Below are 18688 nucleotides of genomic sequence, written 5' to 3'. Positions count from 1 at the left end.
TCTCGGTCTTTCAGAGAACAATGGACCGAATGGTGGACCAGTACGGATTGCGGGCTACATACCCGTACTTGGACAATGTCACCATCTGCGGCCATGATCAGCAGGATCATGACGCCAACCTTCAGAGGTTCCTCCAGGCCGCCCAATCCCTCAACCTCACTTACAACAAAGAGAAGTGCGTTTTCTGCACTACACGACTGGCCATCCTCAGCTACGTCATGGAGAACGGAGTCCTAGGGCCCAACCCCGACCGTATGCGCTCCCTCACGGAACTCCCCCCTCCCCACAGCCTCAAGGCCCTCAAACGATGCCTGGGGCTGTTCTCCTACTACGCCCAGTGGGCCCCCAACTATGCGAACAAAGCCCACCCACTTATTCAGACCACCACTTTTCCCCTGATGGCTGAGGCCCGCTTGGCCTTTAGCCACATCAAGACCGACATCACCAAGGCCGCTATGGTGGATGAGTCCGTCCCCTTTCAGGTAGAGAGCGATGTGTCAGACTTCGCACTGGCTGCCACACTCAACCAGGCGGGCAGGCCAGTAGCATTCTTCTCTAGAACCCTCCACGCTTCCGAGAACCGAAACTCCTCGGTTGAGAAGGAAGCACAAGCCATAGTGAAAGCCGTGCAGCACTGGAGGCACTACCTAGCCGGTAGGAGGTTCACCCTCGTCACCGACCAACGGTCGGTCGCCTTCATATTTGACAACGCACGACGGGGCAAAATAAAAAAATGACAAAATCCTGAGGTGGAGGATCATACTCTCCACCTTCAATTATGATATCAAGTATCATCCTGGGAAGCTCAACGAGCCCCCAGATGCCCTGTCCCATGGCACATGCGCCAGCGTGCAAGATGACCAACTTTGGGCTATCCACAATGACCTCTGTCACCTGGGGATCACCCGGCTTACCCACTTCATTAAGGCCCGCAATCTGCCCTTCTCCACCGAGGAGGTCAGGGCCATGACCAGGGACTGCCAAGTCTGCGCGGAGTGCAAACCGCACTTCTACCGGCCAGACAAGGCCCGCCTGGTAAAGGCCTCCCGGCCCTTTGAGCGCCTAAGTATGGACTTCAAAGGGCCCCTCCCCTCCACCAACCGTAATATATACTTTCTAACCGTCGTCGACGAGTACTCCCGCTTCCCCTTCGCCGTCCCCTGCCTCGACGTGAGCTCAGCCACTGTGATAAAGGCAGTGCACAGCATCTTCACACTGTTCGGTTTCCCTGCATACGTCCACAGCAACTGGGGCACATCGTTCATGAGCGATGAGCTGCGTCAGTACCTGCTCAGCAAAGGCATCGCCTCGAGCAGGACTACGAGCTATAACCCGCAGGGAAACGGGCAGGTGGAGAGGGAGAACGCGATGGTATGGAAGGCCGTCCTTCTGGCCCTCCAGTTTAGAAGTCTCCCGACCCCCCACTGGCAGGAGGTCCTCCCGACGCCCTCCACTCCATTAGGTCGCTCCTCTGCACAGCCACAAACGAGACCCCTCATGACCGCTTGTTTCTCTTCCCCAGGAAGTCCATCTCCGGGGTCTCCCTTCCATCTTGGCTGACCACTCCGGGACCTGTCCTTCTCCAGAGGCACATAAGGAGCCATAAGACTGACCCCCTGGTCGAGAAGGTGCAGCTGCTGCACGCTAACCCCAGTACGCCTACATCGTGCACCAGGACGGACACCACGATATGGTCTCCCTGCGAGATCTGGCGCAGCTGGTTCCCCTGCCAATGCGCCCCCCTCTCCGCTGCCTACAGCCAACCCCTGCGCCCCTTATGCCCCCCTGAGTCTCCTATCTTGGCAGCGCTGCCACTGCCGCCACCCACCAACCCCTTGCCTTCCCCCACCCCCCCAACCGTCTCCAACACACCAGACTGAGGCTCAAACTCCAGACACAACGCCCCAGGAGTCACCATCGGCAACGACCGTGCCCGCCGTATCACCAGAGCTGAGGAGGTCTAAATGAACGATCCGTCCTCCAGACAGACTGAATCTCTAAGACCTCACGTCCCGCTGGACTTGTTTTTTTAACAAGTATTTCAGGGAATGTATTTCACCTAATACATGAGCTGTCTGTACTGTCTGTATAATGATGTGATCCATAACTTGGAAGTGATGATACGGGTCTACTTCCAGGTAGTCTACTGGAACCCCAGTGGGCTCCATCTCTGGCTCCACCCTATCCGGGGCCATATGTAGTCCGGCCACCTATGGGTGGCACTCATTTGTACAGCTGACTCTGGCAGGTGAGTTCTTGGATATTCACTCGTTCTCACAGTTTCACAGTGAATTGACGGTATAACAACAATATTCAGGCTTGGGCTGACAAGTGGCAAGTTACATTTGCAGCACTGAAGTACCAGGCAATGACTATTTCCTGCAAGAGACGATCTAACCCTCGCCCCTTGACATTCAATGGCATTACCATCGCTGAATCCCCCACAATCAACATCCTGGGGGTTACCATTGATCAGAAACTGAATTGGACTAGCCATATTAATTCTGTGGCTATCAGAGCAGATCAGAAGCTAAGAATTCTGCGATGAGTAGCTCACCTCCTGACCCCTCCAAAGCTTGGCCATCATCTACAAGGCACAAGTCAGGCGTGTAATGGAATACTCTCTCCACTTGCCTGGATGAGTGAGGCTCCAACAACGCTCAAGAAGCTCGACACCATCCAGGACAAAGCAGCCCGCTTGATTGCTCCTCCTTCCACAAACATTTAAACCCTCCACCACCGATGAACAGTGGCAGCCATGTGTACAATCTACAAGATGCACTGCAGAAACTCGCCAAAGTTCCTCCTGCAGCACCTTCCAAACCCACGACCACTACCATTTAGAAGGACAAGGGCAGCAGATACCTGCAACGTCACCACCTGGAGGTTCCCCTCCAAGTCACTCACCATTCTGACTTGGAAATATATTGCATTTCCTTCATTGTCGCTGGGTCAAAATCCGGAAACTTCCTCCCTAACAGCACAGTGTGTGTACCGACATCACGGGAACTGCAGCATTTCAAGAAGACAGCTCACCACCACCTTCTGAAGGGCAACTAGGATTGGCAATAAATGCTGGCCTAACCAACAACACCCACATCCTGTAAAATGAATCAAAAAAACATGTCACTGGGTAAGGGGGTCATACCTGCCTCATAGCGTGTCTGTGTGGGTTTCCTCCAGGTGTTCCAATTTCCTCCCACAAGTCCCGAAAGACGTGCTGTTAGGTGAATTGGACATTCTGAATTCTCCCTCAATGTACTCGAACAGGCGCCAGAGTATGGCGACTCGGGGATTTTCACAGTAACTTCATTGCAGTGTAATGTAAGCCTACTTGTGACACAAATAAATATTATCATAATGTAACATGGGGAACACAGCAAAGCTTAGCCTTGGGGAGAAGCAAACAAAGTTGGTAACAGGTGTAGACCATTGTTCCATGACTCTGCTTAGTTACTTCTTTGAATGCTCTTGTTTCGTAAATACAACAATACTTCCATTTATCCACAGATCCTTCTCATTATGGACTCAATCTGGGAGACAGAATCCTTGGACCTTTGTTTGTTGCCGTACGGATGCATTGCAACAGGGAACAAAATTGGTATAAAAAATAATTCTCTTTACTCTGGCCTCGTAGACTCTGTGTGTGTTTAGAAAATGGGTGTGGAAAACTGGATGGTTCAGACGTGAACTTGTCACCTCTGAAACCAGGGTTCAAATGTAGCTTCGATCAATGGGCTCAAAGTGGCCGTCGGCACCCTTTGTGACTTGTGTTTGGCCAATCTGGGTCTAGTCCCGAGAGAAGCATGAGTTTAGAGCACACAATCGGAATGAGCTGGCAATGACCAGTACAATGTGGTTAATGTAAGGAATGTGGCTCAAAATTGAAAGTGTTTGATTTAATATTCTCTGTACTAGCATCAAATAAATCCCAATCACTTATGGGATGGTTACAGGGCCTGTGTACAATAGGTTAACTCAGTAATAATCTTTCACAGCGAGTGCTGGGTGAAGAGATAACCTGCTTTATAGAGTTCTGATTTAAAATTGTTCAAGATCACAAACCCAAAGGTTTTGTTGTACTTCTGCAGGAATGATTCAGATTGTAAAAGATGCCACGACCATAGCCAAGATCCAGCAAAGCACAGTTGGCAACACTGGGGCATTCAAGGATGAAGTGTTGAATCATTGGCTGAAAGACAAGTGCCCGATTGAGGACAAGGTAAATGAACTACCTGCTGTGTACCAGAGAAGGTCATTTGAACAGGTCAGACTCTAAGGTACAGGGGTAATACAGGAGGCACAGGACCAGCTCACAGGTATGGGACTGCTTCACAGTACCAACCGGACAGCTTCACAGGTACCGACCGAACTGCTTCACAGGTACCGACCGAACTGCTTCACAGGTACGGGACTGCTTCACAGTACCAACCAAACTGCTTCACAGGTACCGACCGAACTGCTTCACAGGTATGGGACTGCTTCACAGTACCAACCAAACTGCTTTACAGGTACCTACCGGACTGGTTCACAGGTACGGGACAGCTTCACAGGTACCGACCGGACAGCTTCACAGGTACCGACCGAACTGCTTCACAGGTACCGACCGAACTGCTTCACAGGTACCGACCGAACTGCTTCACAGGTACCGACCGAACTGCTTCACAGGTACCGACCGAACTGCTTCACAGGTACGGGACTGCTCACGGTACCAACCGAACTGCTTGACAGGTACCAACCGAACTGCTTGACAGGTACCTACCGGACTGGTTCACAGGTACGGGACTGCTTCACAGGTACTGACCGGACCGCTTCACAGATACCGACCGAACAGCTTCACAGGTACCAACCGAACTGCTTCACAGGTACCAACCGAACTGCTTCACAGGTACCAACCGAACTGCTTCACAGGTACCAACCGAACTGCTTCACAGGTACCAACCGAACTGCTTCACAGGTACCAACCGAACTGCTTCACAGGTACCGACCGAACTGCTTCACAGGTACCGACCGGACAGCTTCACAGGTACCAACCGGACAGCTTCACAGGTACCAACCGAACTGCTTCACAGGTACGGGACAGCTTCACAGGTACCAACCGGACAGCTTCACAGGTACCGACCGAACTGCTTCACAGGTACCGACCGGACAGCTTCACAGGTACCAACCGGACAGCTTCACAGGTACCAACCGAACTGCTTCACAGGTACGGGACTGCTTCACAGGTACCAACCGGACAGCTTCACAGGTACCAACCGGACAGCTTCACAGGTACCGACCGAACTGCTTCACAGGTACCGACCGAACTGCTTCACAGGTACGGGACTGGTTCACAGATACCTGACTGGTTCACAGGTACCGACTGGACAGTTTCACAGGTACGGGACTGGTTCACAGATACGGGACTGGTTCACAGATACGGGACTGGTTCACAGATACCGGACTGGTTCACAGATACGGGACTGGTTCACAGATACCGGACTGGTTCACAGATACCGGACTGGTTCACAGATACCGGACTGGTTCACAGATACCGGACTGGTTCACAGATACGGGACTGGTTCACAGATACGGGACTGGTTCACAGATACCGGACTGGTTCACAGATACGGGACTGGTTCACAGATACGGGACTGGTTCACAGATACCGGACTGGTTCACAGATACCGGACTGGTTCACAGATACGGGACTGGTTCACAGATACGGGACTGGTTCACAGATACCGGACTGGTTCACAGATACCGGACTGGTTCACAGATACGGGACTGGTTCACAGGCACAGGAGTGGTTCACAGATACCGGACTGGTTCACAGATACCGGACTGGTTCACAGATACGGGACTGGTTCACAGATACCGGACTGGTTCACAGATACCGGACTGGTTCACAGATACGGGACTGGTTCACAGGTACCGGACTGGTTCACAGATACCGGACTGGTTCACAGGTACCGGACTGGTTCACAGATACCGGACTGGTTCACAGATGCTGGACTGGTTCACAGATACCGGACTGGTTCACAGATACGGGACTGGTTCACAGATACGGGACTGGTTCACAGATACGGGACTGGTTCACAGATACGGGACTGGTTCACAGATACGGGACTGGTTCACAGGTATCGACCGGACTGGTTCACAGGTACGGGACTGGTTCACAGATACCTGACTGGTTCACAGGTACGGGACTGGTTCACAGATACCGGACTGGTTCACAGATACCGGACTGGTTCACAGATACGGGACTGGTTCACAGATACGGGACTGGTTCACAGATACGGGACTGGTTCACAGATACGGGACTGGTTCACAGATACGGGACTGGTTCACAGATACCGGACTGGTTCACAGATACGGGACTGGTTCACAGATACCGGACTGGTTCACAGATACGGGACTGGTTCACAGATACCGGACTGGTTCACAGATACCGGACTGGTTCACAGATACGGGACTGGTTCACAGATACGGGACTGGTTCACAGATACGGGACTGGTTCACAGATACCGGACTGGTTCACAGATACCGGACTGGTTCACAGATACGGGACTGGTTCACAGATACCGGACTGGTTCACAGATACGGGACTGGTTCACAGATACGGGACTGGTTCACAGATACGGGACTGGTTCACAGATACGGGACTGGTTCACAGGTACCGGACTGGTTCACAGATACGGGACTGGTTCACAGATACCGGACTGGTTCACAGATACCGGACTGGTTCACAGATACGGGACTGGTTCACAGATACGGGACTGGTTCACAGATACGGGACTGGTTCACAGATACGGGACTGGTTCACAGATACCGGACTGGTTCACAGATACCGGACTGGTTCACAGATACGGGACTGGTTCACAGATACCGGACTGGTTCACAGATACGGGACTGGTTCACAGATACGGGACTGGTTCACAGATACGGGACTGGTTCACAGATACGGGACTGGTTCACAGATACCGGACTGGTTCACAGATACCGGACTGGTTCACAGATACCGGACTGGTTCACAGATACCGGACTGGTTCACAGATACGGGACTGGTTCACAGATACGGGACTGGTTCACAGATACCGGACTGGTTCACAGATACCGGACTGGTTCACAGATACGGGACTGGTTCACAGGTACAGGAGTGGTTCACAGATACCGGACTGGTTCACAGATACCGGACTGGTTCACAGGTATCGACCGGACTGGTTCACAGATACGGGACTGGTTCACAGATACGGGACTGGTTCACAGATACGGGACTGGTTCACAGATACCGGACTGTTTCACAGATACGGGACTGGTTCACAGATACGGGACTGGTTCACAGATACCGGACTGGTTCACAGATACGGGACTGGTTCACAGATACGGGACTGGTTCACAGATACCAGACTGGTTCACAGATACCGGACTGGTTCACAGATACCGGACTGGTTCACAGATACGGGACTGGTTCACAGATACCGGACTGGTTCACAGATACCGGACTGGTTCACAGATACCGGACTGGTTCACAGATACGGGACTGGTTCACAGATACGGGACTGGTTCACAGATACCGGACTGGTTCACAGATACGGGACTGGTTCACAGATACGGGACTGGTTCACAGATACGGGACTGGTTCACAGATACGGGACTGGTTCACAGATACCGGACTGGTTCACAGATACCGGACTGGTTCACAGATACCGGACTGGTTCACAGATACCGGACTGGTTCACAGATACGGGACTGGTTCACAGATACCGGACTGGTTCACAGATACCGGACTGGTTCACAGATACGGGACTGGTTCACAGATACGGGACTGGTTCACAGATACCGGACTGGTTCACAGATACGGGACTGGTTCACAGATACCGGACTGGTTCACAGATACCGGACTGGTTCACAGATACCGGACTGGTTCACAGATACCGGACTGGTTCACAGATACCGGACTGGTTCACAGATACCGGACTGGTTCACAGATACCGGACTGGTTCACAGATACGGGACTGGTTCACAGATACGGGACTGGTTCACAGATACGGGACTGGTTCACAGATACGGGACTGGTTCACAGATATGGGACTGGTTCACAGATACCGGACTGGTTCACAGATACGGGACTGGTTCACAGATACCGGACTGGTTCACAGATACGGGACTGGTTCACAGATACCGGACTGGTTCACAGATACCGGACTGGTTCACAGATACGGGACTGGTTCACAGATACGGGACTGGTTCACAGATACCGGACTGGTTCACAGATACCGGACTGGTTCACAGATACGGGACTAGTTCACAGGTACAGGAGTGGTTCACAGATACCGGACTGGTTCACAGATACCGGTACTGGTTCACAGATACCGGACTGGTTCACAGGTACCGGACTGGTTCACAGATACCGGACTGGTTCACAGGTATCGACCGGACTGGTTCACAGATACGGGACTGGTTCACAGGTACGGGACTGGTTCACAGATACCGGACTGGTTCACAGATACCGGACTGGTTCACAGATACCGGACTGGTTCACAGGTATCGACCGGACTGGTTCACAGATACCGGACTGGTTCACAGATACCGGACTGGTTCACAGATACGGGACTGGTTCACAGATACGGGACTGGTTCACAGATACGGGACTGGCTCACAGATACAGGGCTGGTTCACAGATACCGGACTGGTTCACAGATACCGGACTGGTTCACAGATACGGGACTGGTTCACAGATACGGGACTGGCTCACAGATACAGGGCTGGTTCACAGATACCGGACTGGTTCACAGGTACCGGACTGGTTCACAGGTACCGGACTGGTTCACAGATACCGGACTGGTTCACAGATACCGGACTGGTTCACAGATACCGGACTGGTTCACAGGTACCGGACTGGTTCACAGATACCGGACTGGTTCACAGGTACGGGACTGGTTCACAGGTACCGGACTGGTTCACAGATACCGGACTGGTTCACAGATACGGGACTGGTTCACAGATACCGGACTGGTTCACAGATACGGGACTGGTTCACAGATACCGGACTGGTTCACAGATACCGGACTGGTTCACAGATACGGGACTGGTTCACAGATACAGGGCTGGTTCACAGATACCGGACTGGTTCACAGGTACCGGACTGGTTCACAGGTACCGGACTGGTTCACAGATACCGGACTGGTTCACAGATACCGGACTGGTTCACAGATACCGGACTGGTTCACAGGTACCGGACTGGTTCACAGATACCGGACTGGTTCACAGATACGGGACTGGTTCACAGATACCGGACTGGTTCACAGATACCGGACTGGTTCACAGATACCGGACTGGTTCACAGATACCGGACTGGTTCACAGATACCGGACTGGTTCACAGATACCGGACTGGTTCACAGATACGGGACTGGTTCACAGATACCGGACTGGTTCACAGATACGGGACTGGTTCACAGATACCGGACTGGTTCACAGATACCGGACTGGTTCACAGATACCGGACTGGTTCACAGATACGGGACTGGTTCACAGATACGGGACTGGTTCACAGATACGGGACTGGTTCACAGATACCGGACTGGTTCACAGATACGGGACTGGTTCACAGATACGGGACTGGTTCACAGATACGGGACTGGTTCACAGATACCGGACTGGTTCACAGGTACGGGACTGGTTCACAGATACCGGACTGGTTCACAGATACGGGACTGGTTCACAGATACGGGACTGGTTCACAGGTACCGGACTGGTTCACAGATACCGGACTGGTTCACAGATACGGGACTGGTTCACAGATACGGGACTGGTTCACAGATACGGGACTGGTTCACAGATACGGGACTGGTTCACAGATACCGGACTGGTTCACAGATACCGGACTGGTTCACAGATACCGGACTGGTTCACAGATACCGGACTGGTTCACAGATACGGGACTGGTTCACAGATACGGGACTGGTTCACAGGTACCGGACTGGTTCACAGATATGGGACTGGTTCACAGATACGGGACTGGTTCACAGATACCGGACTGGTTCACAGATACCGGACTGGTTCACAGATACGGGACTGGTTCACAGGTACAGGACTGGTTCACAGATACCGGACTGGTTCACAGATACCGGACTGGTTCACAGATACCGGACTGGTTCACAGATACCGGACTGGTTCACAGGTATTGACCGGAATGGTTCACAGATACCGGACTGGTTCACAGATACGGGACTGGTTCACAGATACCGGACTGGTTCACAGATACGGGACTGGTTCACAGATACCGGACTGGTTCACAGATACCGGACTGGTTCACAGATACCGGACTGGTTCACAGATACCGGACTGGTTCACAGATACCGGACTGGTTCACAGATACCGGACTGGTTCACAGATACGGGACTGGTTCACAGATACGGGACTGGTTCACAGATACCGGACTGGTTCACAGATACGGGACTGGTTCACAGGTACCGGACTGGTTCACAGATACGGGACTGGTTCACAGATACCGGACTGGTTCACAGATACCGGACTGGTTCACAGATACGGGACTGGTTCACAGATACCGGACTGGTTCACAGATACGGGACTGGTTCACAGATACCGGACTGGTTCACAGATACCGGACTGGTTCACAGATACCGGACTGGTTCACAGATACGGGACTGGTTCACAGATACCGGACTGGTTCACAGATACCGGACTGGTTCACAGATACCGGACTGGTTCACAGGTATCGACCGGACTGGTTCACAGATACCGGACTGGTTCACAGATACGGGACTGGTTCACAGATACCGGACTGGTTCACAGATACGGGACTGGTTCACAGATACGGGACTGGTTCACAGATACGGGACTGGTTCACAGGTACCGGACTGGTTCACAGATACGGGACTGGTTCACAGATACCGGACTGGTTCACAGGTACGGGACTGGTTCACAGATACCGGACTGGTTCACAGATACAGGGCTGGTTCACAGATACCGGACTGGTTCACAGATACGGGACTGGTTCACAGATACCGGACTAGTTCACAGATACCGGACTGGTTCACAGATACCGGACTGGTTCACAGATACGGACTGGTTCACAGATACCGGACTGGTTCACAGATACCGGACTGGTTCACAGGTATCGACCGGACTGGTTCACAGATACCGGACTGGTTCACAGATACGGGACTGGTTCACAGATACCGGACTGGTTCACAGATACGGGACTGGTTCACAGATACCGGACTGGTTCACAGATACCGGACTGGTTCACAGATACCGGACTGGTTCACAGATACAGGGCTGGTTCACAGATACCGGACTGGTTCACAGATACCGGACTGGTTCACAGATACCGGACTGGTTCACAGATACCGGACTGGTTCACAGATACGGGACTGGTTCACAGATACCGGACTGGTTCACAGATACGGGACTGGTTCACAGATACCGGACTGGTTCACAGATACCGGACTGGTTCACAGATACCGGACTGGTTCACAGATACGGGACTGGTTCACAGATACCGGACTGGTTCACAGATACCGGACTGGTTCACAGATACCGGACTGGTTCACAGATACGGGACTGGTTCACAGATACGGGACTGGTTCACAGATACGGGGCTGGTTCACAGATACCGGACTGGTTCACAGATACCGGACTGGTTCACAGATACCGGACTGGTTCACAGATACCGGACTGGTTCACAGATACCGGACTGGTTCACAGGTACCGGACTGGTTCACAGATACCGGACTGGTTCACAGATACCGGACTGGTTCACAGATACGGGACTGGTTCACAGATACGGGACTGGTTCACAGATACGGGACTGGTTCACAGATACGGGACTGGTTCACAGATACCGGACTGGTTCACAGATATGGGACTGGTTCACAGATACGGGACTGGTTCACAGATACCGGACTGGTTCACAGATACCAGACTGGTTCACAGATACGGGACTGGTTCACAAGTACGGGACTGGTTCACAGATACCGGACTGGTTCACAGATACCGGACTGGTTCACAGATACGGGACTGGTTCACAGATACCGGACTGGTTCACAGATACGGGACTGGTTCACAGATACGGGACTGGTTCACAGGTACGGGACTGGTTCACAGGTACCGGACTGGTTCACAGATACCGGACTGGTTCACAGATACGGGACTGGTTCACAGATACCGGACTGGTTCACAGATACCGGACTGGTTCACAGGTACGGGACTGGTTCACAGATACGGGACTGGTTCACAGGTACGGGACTGGTTCACAGATACCGGACTGGTTCACAGATACCGGACTGGTTCACAGATACGGGACTGGTTCACAGATACGGGACTGGTTCACAGATACCGGACTGGTTCACAGATACGGGACTGGTTCACAGATACGGGACTGGTTCACAGGTACGGGACTGGTTCACAGATACCGGACTGGTTCACAGGTACGGGACTGGTTCACAGATACGGGACTGGTTCACAGATACGGGACTGGTTCACAGGTACGGGACTGGTTCACAGATACGGGACTGGTTCACAGATACGGGACTGGTTCACAGGTACGGGACTGGTTCACAGATACCGGACTGGTTCACAGATACGGGACTGGTTCACAGATACCGGACTGGTTCACAGATACCGGACTGGTTCACAGATACCGACCGGACTGGTTCACAGATACCGGAACAACTCTCAGGTGCTGGACGTTCAGGGATCTTAGCCGAGTGTAGAGGTGCTGAAAATGTTCGGTCAGTTTACAGGAACCAACTCTCCTTTGACATCTCTGTCTCCATTTCTGATGATGCGCTGTCTACCAATATGGACCACAGTGGTTCAAGAAGGCAGCCCACTACTACCTTCTCAGGAGCAAATAGGGCTGGGCAATAAATACAGGCCTAGTCAGCAACGCCCATGTCTCGTGAAATAATTTTTAAAATATTCATTCCGGACCCTCCAACTCGCACAGCTATCTTGACTACAGCTCCTCACACCCTGCTCCCTTTACGAATTCCAACCCATTCTAACAGTTGCTCCATCTCAGCTGTTCCGATGATGCTACTTTCCCAAATGGCATTTCTGAAATGTCTTCCTTTTTCCTGAGCAGGTCTCCCCCCCCCCCCCCCACCCCCCACTGTTGTTGAGAGGGTCCTCAACTGTGTCCGACCCATCTCCCACACGTCTGCCTGCCCTTCCTCCCCCCAGAACCATGATAGGGTCCCCTTAGTCCTCACTTTTCACCCCACTATCCGTCGTATTCATTGGTTCATCCTCCGTCATTTCTGCGATCACCAAACATATCTTCCCCTCACCTCGTCTGTCAGTCTCCCATAGGGACCGCCCCCCCATGACACCATGGACAACTCCTCTATCAACCTCACACCTCATCACATTCCCACTGCACCTCCCCATGCAATCGTGAAGGCATAACATCTGCCCCTTTACCTCCTCCCTCATCACTCTGCAAGGCCCCAAACACTCTTCAGGTTAAGCAGTGTTTCTCGCACCTCCTTCAATTTAATCCATTAAACTTTGTCTCATTCACTGCTTACAATACAGTCTCTTCTAGATTGGGGCGACTAATCACAGACTGGGTAATCACTTTGTGGAACTCAAATGTTGTACTGGTGTTCACAATCTATATCATATCTACAGATGTGGATAGATTTGGACCCATTGCACTTCTCCTGGTGTGTATGCCTCTTCTGTCTGATGAGCTGTTTCACGGTCAGTCATGTTTCACACAATTCAGTCCCCGCCAACCCTTCTCGCCGATGTCTCATCATGTGCCTCAACTCAATGTTGTGTCGAACCATCTTAAGACAGTGCCTGACCATTCTTTGCTCAGCGCCAACATCAGTGAAGTGTAAGCCTCAAAGAAATGTGTGGTTGCCCAAGACATCTTGGGACCTGCTTTAGTAGTTCTTCAGTCATGTCAACTTCAGTCATGACGGAGTAAGATGAAGGTTCATGTAGTCTCTCTAATGCTTCCGCACTGTAGAATGGTCAGTGTATTTGGTAGAAGATACACTGCAGCCAAGGTTCCTCAGACAGCACCTTCCAAACCCATCGCCCTAAACATCTAGAAGGACAAGAGCAGCAGATGCCTGGCAACCCCACCACCTGCAGGCTCCCCTCCAAGTCACTCACCACCCTGACTTGGAAATATATCGGCCATTCCTTCACTGTCACTGGGTCAAAATCCTGGAACTCCTCCCCCCCCCCACCCCCTAACAGCACAGTGGGTGTACCTACACCTCAGGGACAGCGGCAGTTCAAGAAGGTAACTCACTACCACCTTCTGAAGGGCAACTAGGGATGGGCAATAAATGCTGGCCTAATCAGCGACGCCTACATCCCGGAAATTAATACATTTTTTTAAATGTAGAGGCACGGGGGGCGCACGGGGAGGGGTGGTTATTTTGCAAGCAAGCTTCATAATGAGCATTCATTATATTTAAATCCATGCAAATGTCTTTACTGACATGGTGCAGTAGGACAACCGAGCCATCATTAAAGTTGGGAACGGACAATTGTGTCCTGTTTTTATAGGACTTTTCGCCTTCCCCCACATATTCTACACCAGCCCAGCCCATCACTGGCGGGACCAGGAATCCTGCCTGTTAACTCTGTCTGTGTCTCTCTGCAGATGCTGCTGCACCACTGAGATTTTCCAGCGCTTTCTGTTTAAAGTAAAGTTCTCATAAAAATAACTATCAGGTGGAATAAGCTGGTCGTATTGCGCCTGCTGGGGTGTACTCTCCCTAACTGGTACAGGTACAAACATGTACTCAGTCTGGCAGCTGCTGGTACAATGCACATTAACTCTTGTGACAGCTGTATTCTATATTTGTTTGGAAAAGATTTTTAATGAAGTTTTCAATTTATAAAACACAAAATAAACAAATCCATACAAACAATATACCATTTACAAACCCCTGCCCTTGGGGGAAAAACATAAAACCCCCCTTACGTCCCCAACCCACTGACTAATCAATTCCTAAAGATAAAGCCCTTAGTCCCAGTCAGATCCCTCCATCCATAAACCTGAAGAAACCTTTCCAGAGACACGACTCCAACTCCATCCACTCTCTCCCCTCCCAGGCTCACTGAACTTTGCCCAAGCAGGTCCAAGAAGCCGCAGCTCCTCCCCCCACATCACTCCCATTTATGAGCTGAAACTTTACAGCAAAGGTAACTCCCCCACCCAGGGTGTATGTGATGAGCCATCAATTGCACGAGAGACAAGTTGCTATACAAAAGTTAGGCTTTAATAAGCTAGAACTTAGCCCTGCGGTCGACTACAATAAAATGGACAACCGCCGGGCGTTCTGACTATTTATACCTCGGTATGGTGGCGTGGTTAACTCAGCCTCTCGACCAATCGGAGAGCCGTCACATGACTGGTCTCAACCAATCGGTCGAGAGGCACATGACCGACCAGGGCTAATGGTAAGCCGGTGTTCTGCACCAATGGCAGACAGCTATGCAAATCATACCACCACAGTATGCTTAAGGAACAAAGCAAAAATTCTCATCAATTCACTCCCTAACCCGTTCCAACTGCGTAAGAACTCCCAGGGGGGCCATATATTCGCCATACTCTTACCCTGACTACTACCCCCGACAACCGTAGCCCCCTCAATCCCACACATACACAAACAACAAAACATCTCCAACCAACCCCTCCCAACCATTAAAGTCCCAGTCGAATCTATTCAATCAATCCCAAGTCCATGCTCCTTACAAAAGCCTCCGTCCCCTCTGACATCTTTCAACCAGAAAGTCAGTCTCGGCCTTGTCGGGTACCGAACTCCAAACCGAACCTCCACTCCTGAATAGCGCTGACTTTGTATTATTAAATGCTGCACGCTGCTTCTCCAACTCTGCTCCAACATCTTGGTATCTCCGAATGATGCTTCCCTCTCACCTCGAGTCCCGATTCACTTTGGCCCTTGGCAGAACCCACTCCTTCTCCTGTAGGCTGTGGTGGCTCATCTTCCCCCACCCCACCCCGTCCTCCCCCTAAAGCTTGATGAACACCTGTAAAAAGTACTCAGTTGGCTTCGGGCCCTGTACCCCATCCGGTAATCCCACAACTCTGAGGTTCTGTCTCCTCGATCTGTTCTCCAAGTCATCCATCATTGCCCTCAGAGTCTTGTTCCTCTACTCCACCACCAACAACTCAACCTCCAACGTTTATTCTAGCTTCTCCTGAATGGCGCCAAGTGCCTCGTCAATTGACCGCTTAAGAGTTTCCATTATCACCCTGCCCTGCTCCTAAAAAATGCTTCACAAACTGTTTTTCAAACTCCTGTGCCATCACCCCAGTCAGCATTTCAGCTGTCATGTGGGTGGCCACACCCAAGGCTGGGTCTGCCGCCTTCTCTCCTGCTGAGCTTTGTGTGCTTACTGGCTCTGTCAAAGGATATCCCCCGTAACCTTCTTGCCACCATCCTTCTTCATTGATGTATTTCCGCCGACAAATTCCTTATCCCATACAAGGGGCCTTGATGACCAAAATTCCCAAGAACAGTGTTAAAAAGTCCAAAAAACAGAGACCATAATGGGAGGCACCTTATGTGTGACCTTCTCCTACCTATCTGCACTGGAAGTCGACAGCTGTGTTCTCGGACAACACAGCATTCAGCTGTTGAAGCAAACAATCCCGGCATTATTTTCTGGCTGAATTGCGTCAGTTCTGTGCTCCTTACTTGATGTTCTCTCATGTTGTGTTTAGTATTTGACATGGCTGTTCAACGATGCAAACTGAAAGAATTCCTCATTGATATTGCAGTTCCAATCAGCAGTGGAAAGGTTTGTTTATTCTTGTGCTGGGTATTGCGTTGCTACCTACATCCTGGGCATAGGAGACAGGCACAATGACAACATTATGATCACAGAGTCAGGTAAGTCAGTGCTCAGTGTCTAATTAGGTGATTGAAGTATATGCTCCGCTTCTGATGGCTAAGTGCACTAAACCTGAGAAGTTTCTATTCCATTTTTGCATTATATTGGATTACACAGTGGTTAGCACCGCTGCCTCACAGCTCCAGTGACCCGGGTTCAATTCCGGCCTCGGGTGACTGTCTTTGTGGAGATTGCACGTTCTCACCGTGTGTGTGTGGGTTTCCTCCGGGTGCTCCGCTTTCCTCCCAGAGTCCAAAGATGTGCAGGTTAGGTGGATTTGCCATGCTAAATTGCCCTTTGTGTCCAAAGATGTGCAGGTTAGGTGGATTTGCCATGCTAAATTGCCCTTTGTGTCCAAAGATGTGCAGGTTAAGTGGATTTGCCATGCTAAATTGCCCTTTGTGTCCAAAGATGTGTAGGTTAGGTGGATTTGCCATGCTAAATTGCCCTTAGTGTCCAAAGATGTGCAGGTTAAGTGGATTTGCCATGCTAAATTGCCCTTTGTGTCCAAAGATGTGTAGGTTAGGTGGATTTGCCATGCTAAATTGCCTCATAGTGGCCAAAGATGTGCAGGTTAGGTGGATTTGCCATGCTAAATTGCCCTTAGTGTCCAAAGATGTGTAGGTTAGGTGGGATACTGGCATAGGGCGGGGGAGTGGGTCTAGATAGGGTGCTCTTCTGAGGGTCAGTGCAGACTCGATGGGCTGAATGGCCTCTTGCACTATAGGGATTCTATGAATTAACAGGGCAACATTGGAAGAAAAGAGGTTTGGAGGAAGATAAAATCATTCAGCAACAAGGAAACAATTCGGCAGATTGAGGGCTGTTTGAAAAGAGCTGTCTATATTCTCTGCCACCCTCCTCTTTCCCCGTACACCTACAAATCTTTTCCTTCTTGAAACATTTATTCAATTTCCTTGTGAAAGTTACTATAAATCTGTTTCCATTGTCTTTTCAGGAAGCAGATTTCAAATTGTAAAATCAGCTGCCAAAGAGGTTTCTCCTCACCTCCCTCCTGTTTATTTTGGAACGGTTATCATAAATGTATAAACACTCAGCATAATTCTGAACAGCTCTATTAAAGCTACCCTTAGTCTTCTCTATAAGGGAGTACCATCCTAGTCATTACAATCAGTTTTAGTATCTCCTGGCTAGTCAAAGAGAAAGATGAAAATCAAACCAGCGTTCGTATCTGAAAGAGCCCTCTCCTGTGAACAAAGTTTCTGTAAGTGGATGTCTGGTGTGTACAGGATAAGGCAATGCACCCCAGAGTGCTATAACCTGTCCACTCCCAATCCAGGCTCCTGTCGTAGCTGAACTTATACAAGACACTGGTTAGACCTCAGCTAGAATATTATGTCCAGTTCTGGGCTCCCGCATTTGAGAGAGTGGAGAGTGCACAGGAATGTTTCCAGGGAGGAGAAACCTCAGTTATGAGGATAGATTGGAGAGGTTGGGACTGTTCTCCTTGGAGAGAAGAGGAGATTTGATAGGGATGTTCAAAATCATGAGGGAGCTGGACAGAGTAGATAGGGGGAAACTATTACCGCTCATAAAAGGATCGAGAATGAGGGCACAGATTTAAATTAATTTGCAAAAATCCCATATGTGATGGAAGAAAAAACCTTTTCACACAGCACAGGGAATGGTCCGGGTCTGGAATGCATTGCCTGGGAGTGTGGTGGAGGCAGGTTCAATCGAGGCATTTGTCATGAGAATGTCACTTTAAGAAATGTTTGACTGCTCATATTACTGCAGTGATGTCAGAGAGTGGGTGGAGCTGGGCTGTC

At 50.9% G+C, this 18688-nt stretch overlaps 1 protein-coding gene across 4 annotated transcripts in view; it reads left to right on the top strand.

Annotated features, from left to right (window-relative positions):
• pik3cg (phosphatidylinositol-4,5-bisphosphate 3-kinase, catalytic subunit gamma) overlaps positions 1-18688 on the top strand; it is a 77600-nt gene that overhangs the window by 39734 nt on the left and 19178 nt on the right. For all 4 annotated transcript variants that reach the window (XM_038777739.1, XM_038777740.1, XM_038777741.1 and 1 more), the window contains 3 exons: positions 3511-3601; positions 4092-4222; positions 16786-16897. In XM_038777739.1, coding sequence (XP_038633667.1) covers positions 3511-3601; positions 4092-4222; positions 16786-16897 — 334 coding nt within the window. The remainder of the gene's footprint in view (positions 1-3510; positions 3602-4091; positions 4223-16785; positions 16898-18688) is intronic.

The sequence above is a fragment of the Scyliorhinus canicula genome, chromosome 18 (assembly GCF_902713615.1).
Source record: "Scyliorhinus canicula chromosome 18, sScyCan1.1, whole genome shotgun sequence".
NCBI lineage: Eukaryota > Metazoa > Chordata > Chondrichthyes > Carcharhiniformes > Scyliorhinidae > Scyliorhinus > Scyliorhinus canicula.
Note: the sequence above shows the minus strand (reverse complement) of the source record. Positions and strands in the feature narration are given on the sequence as shown.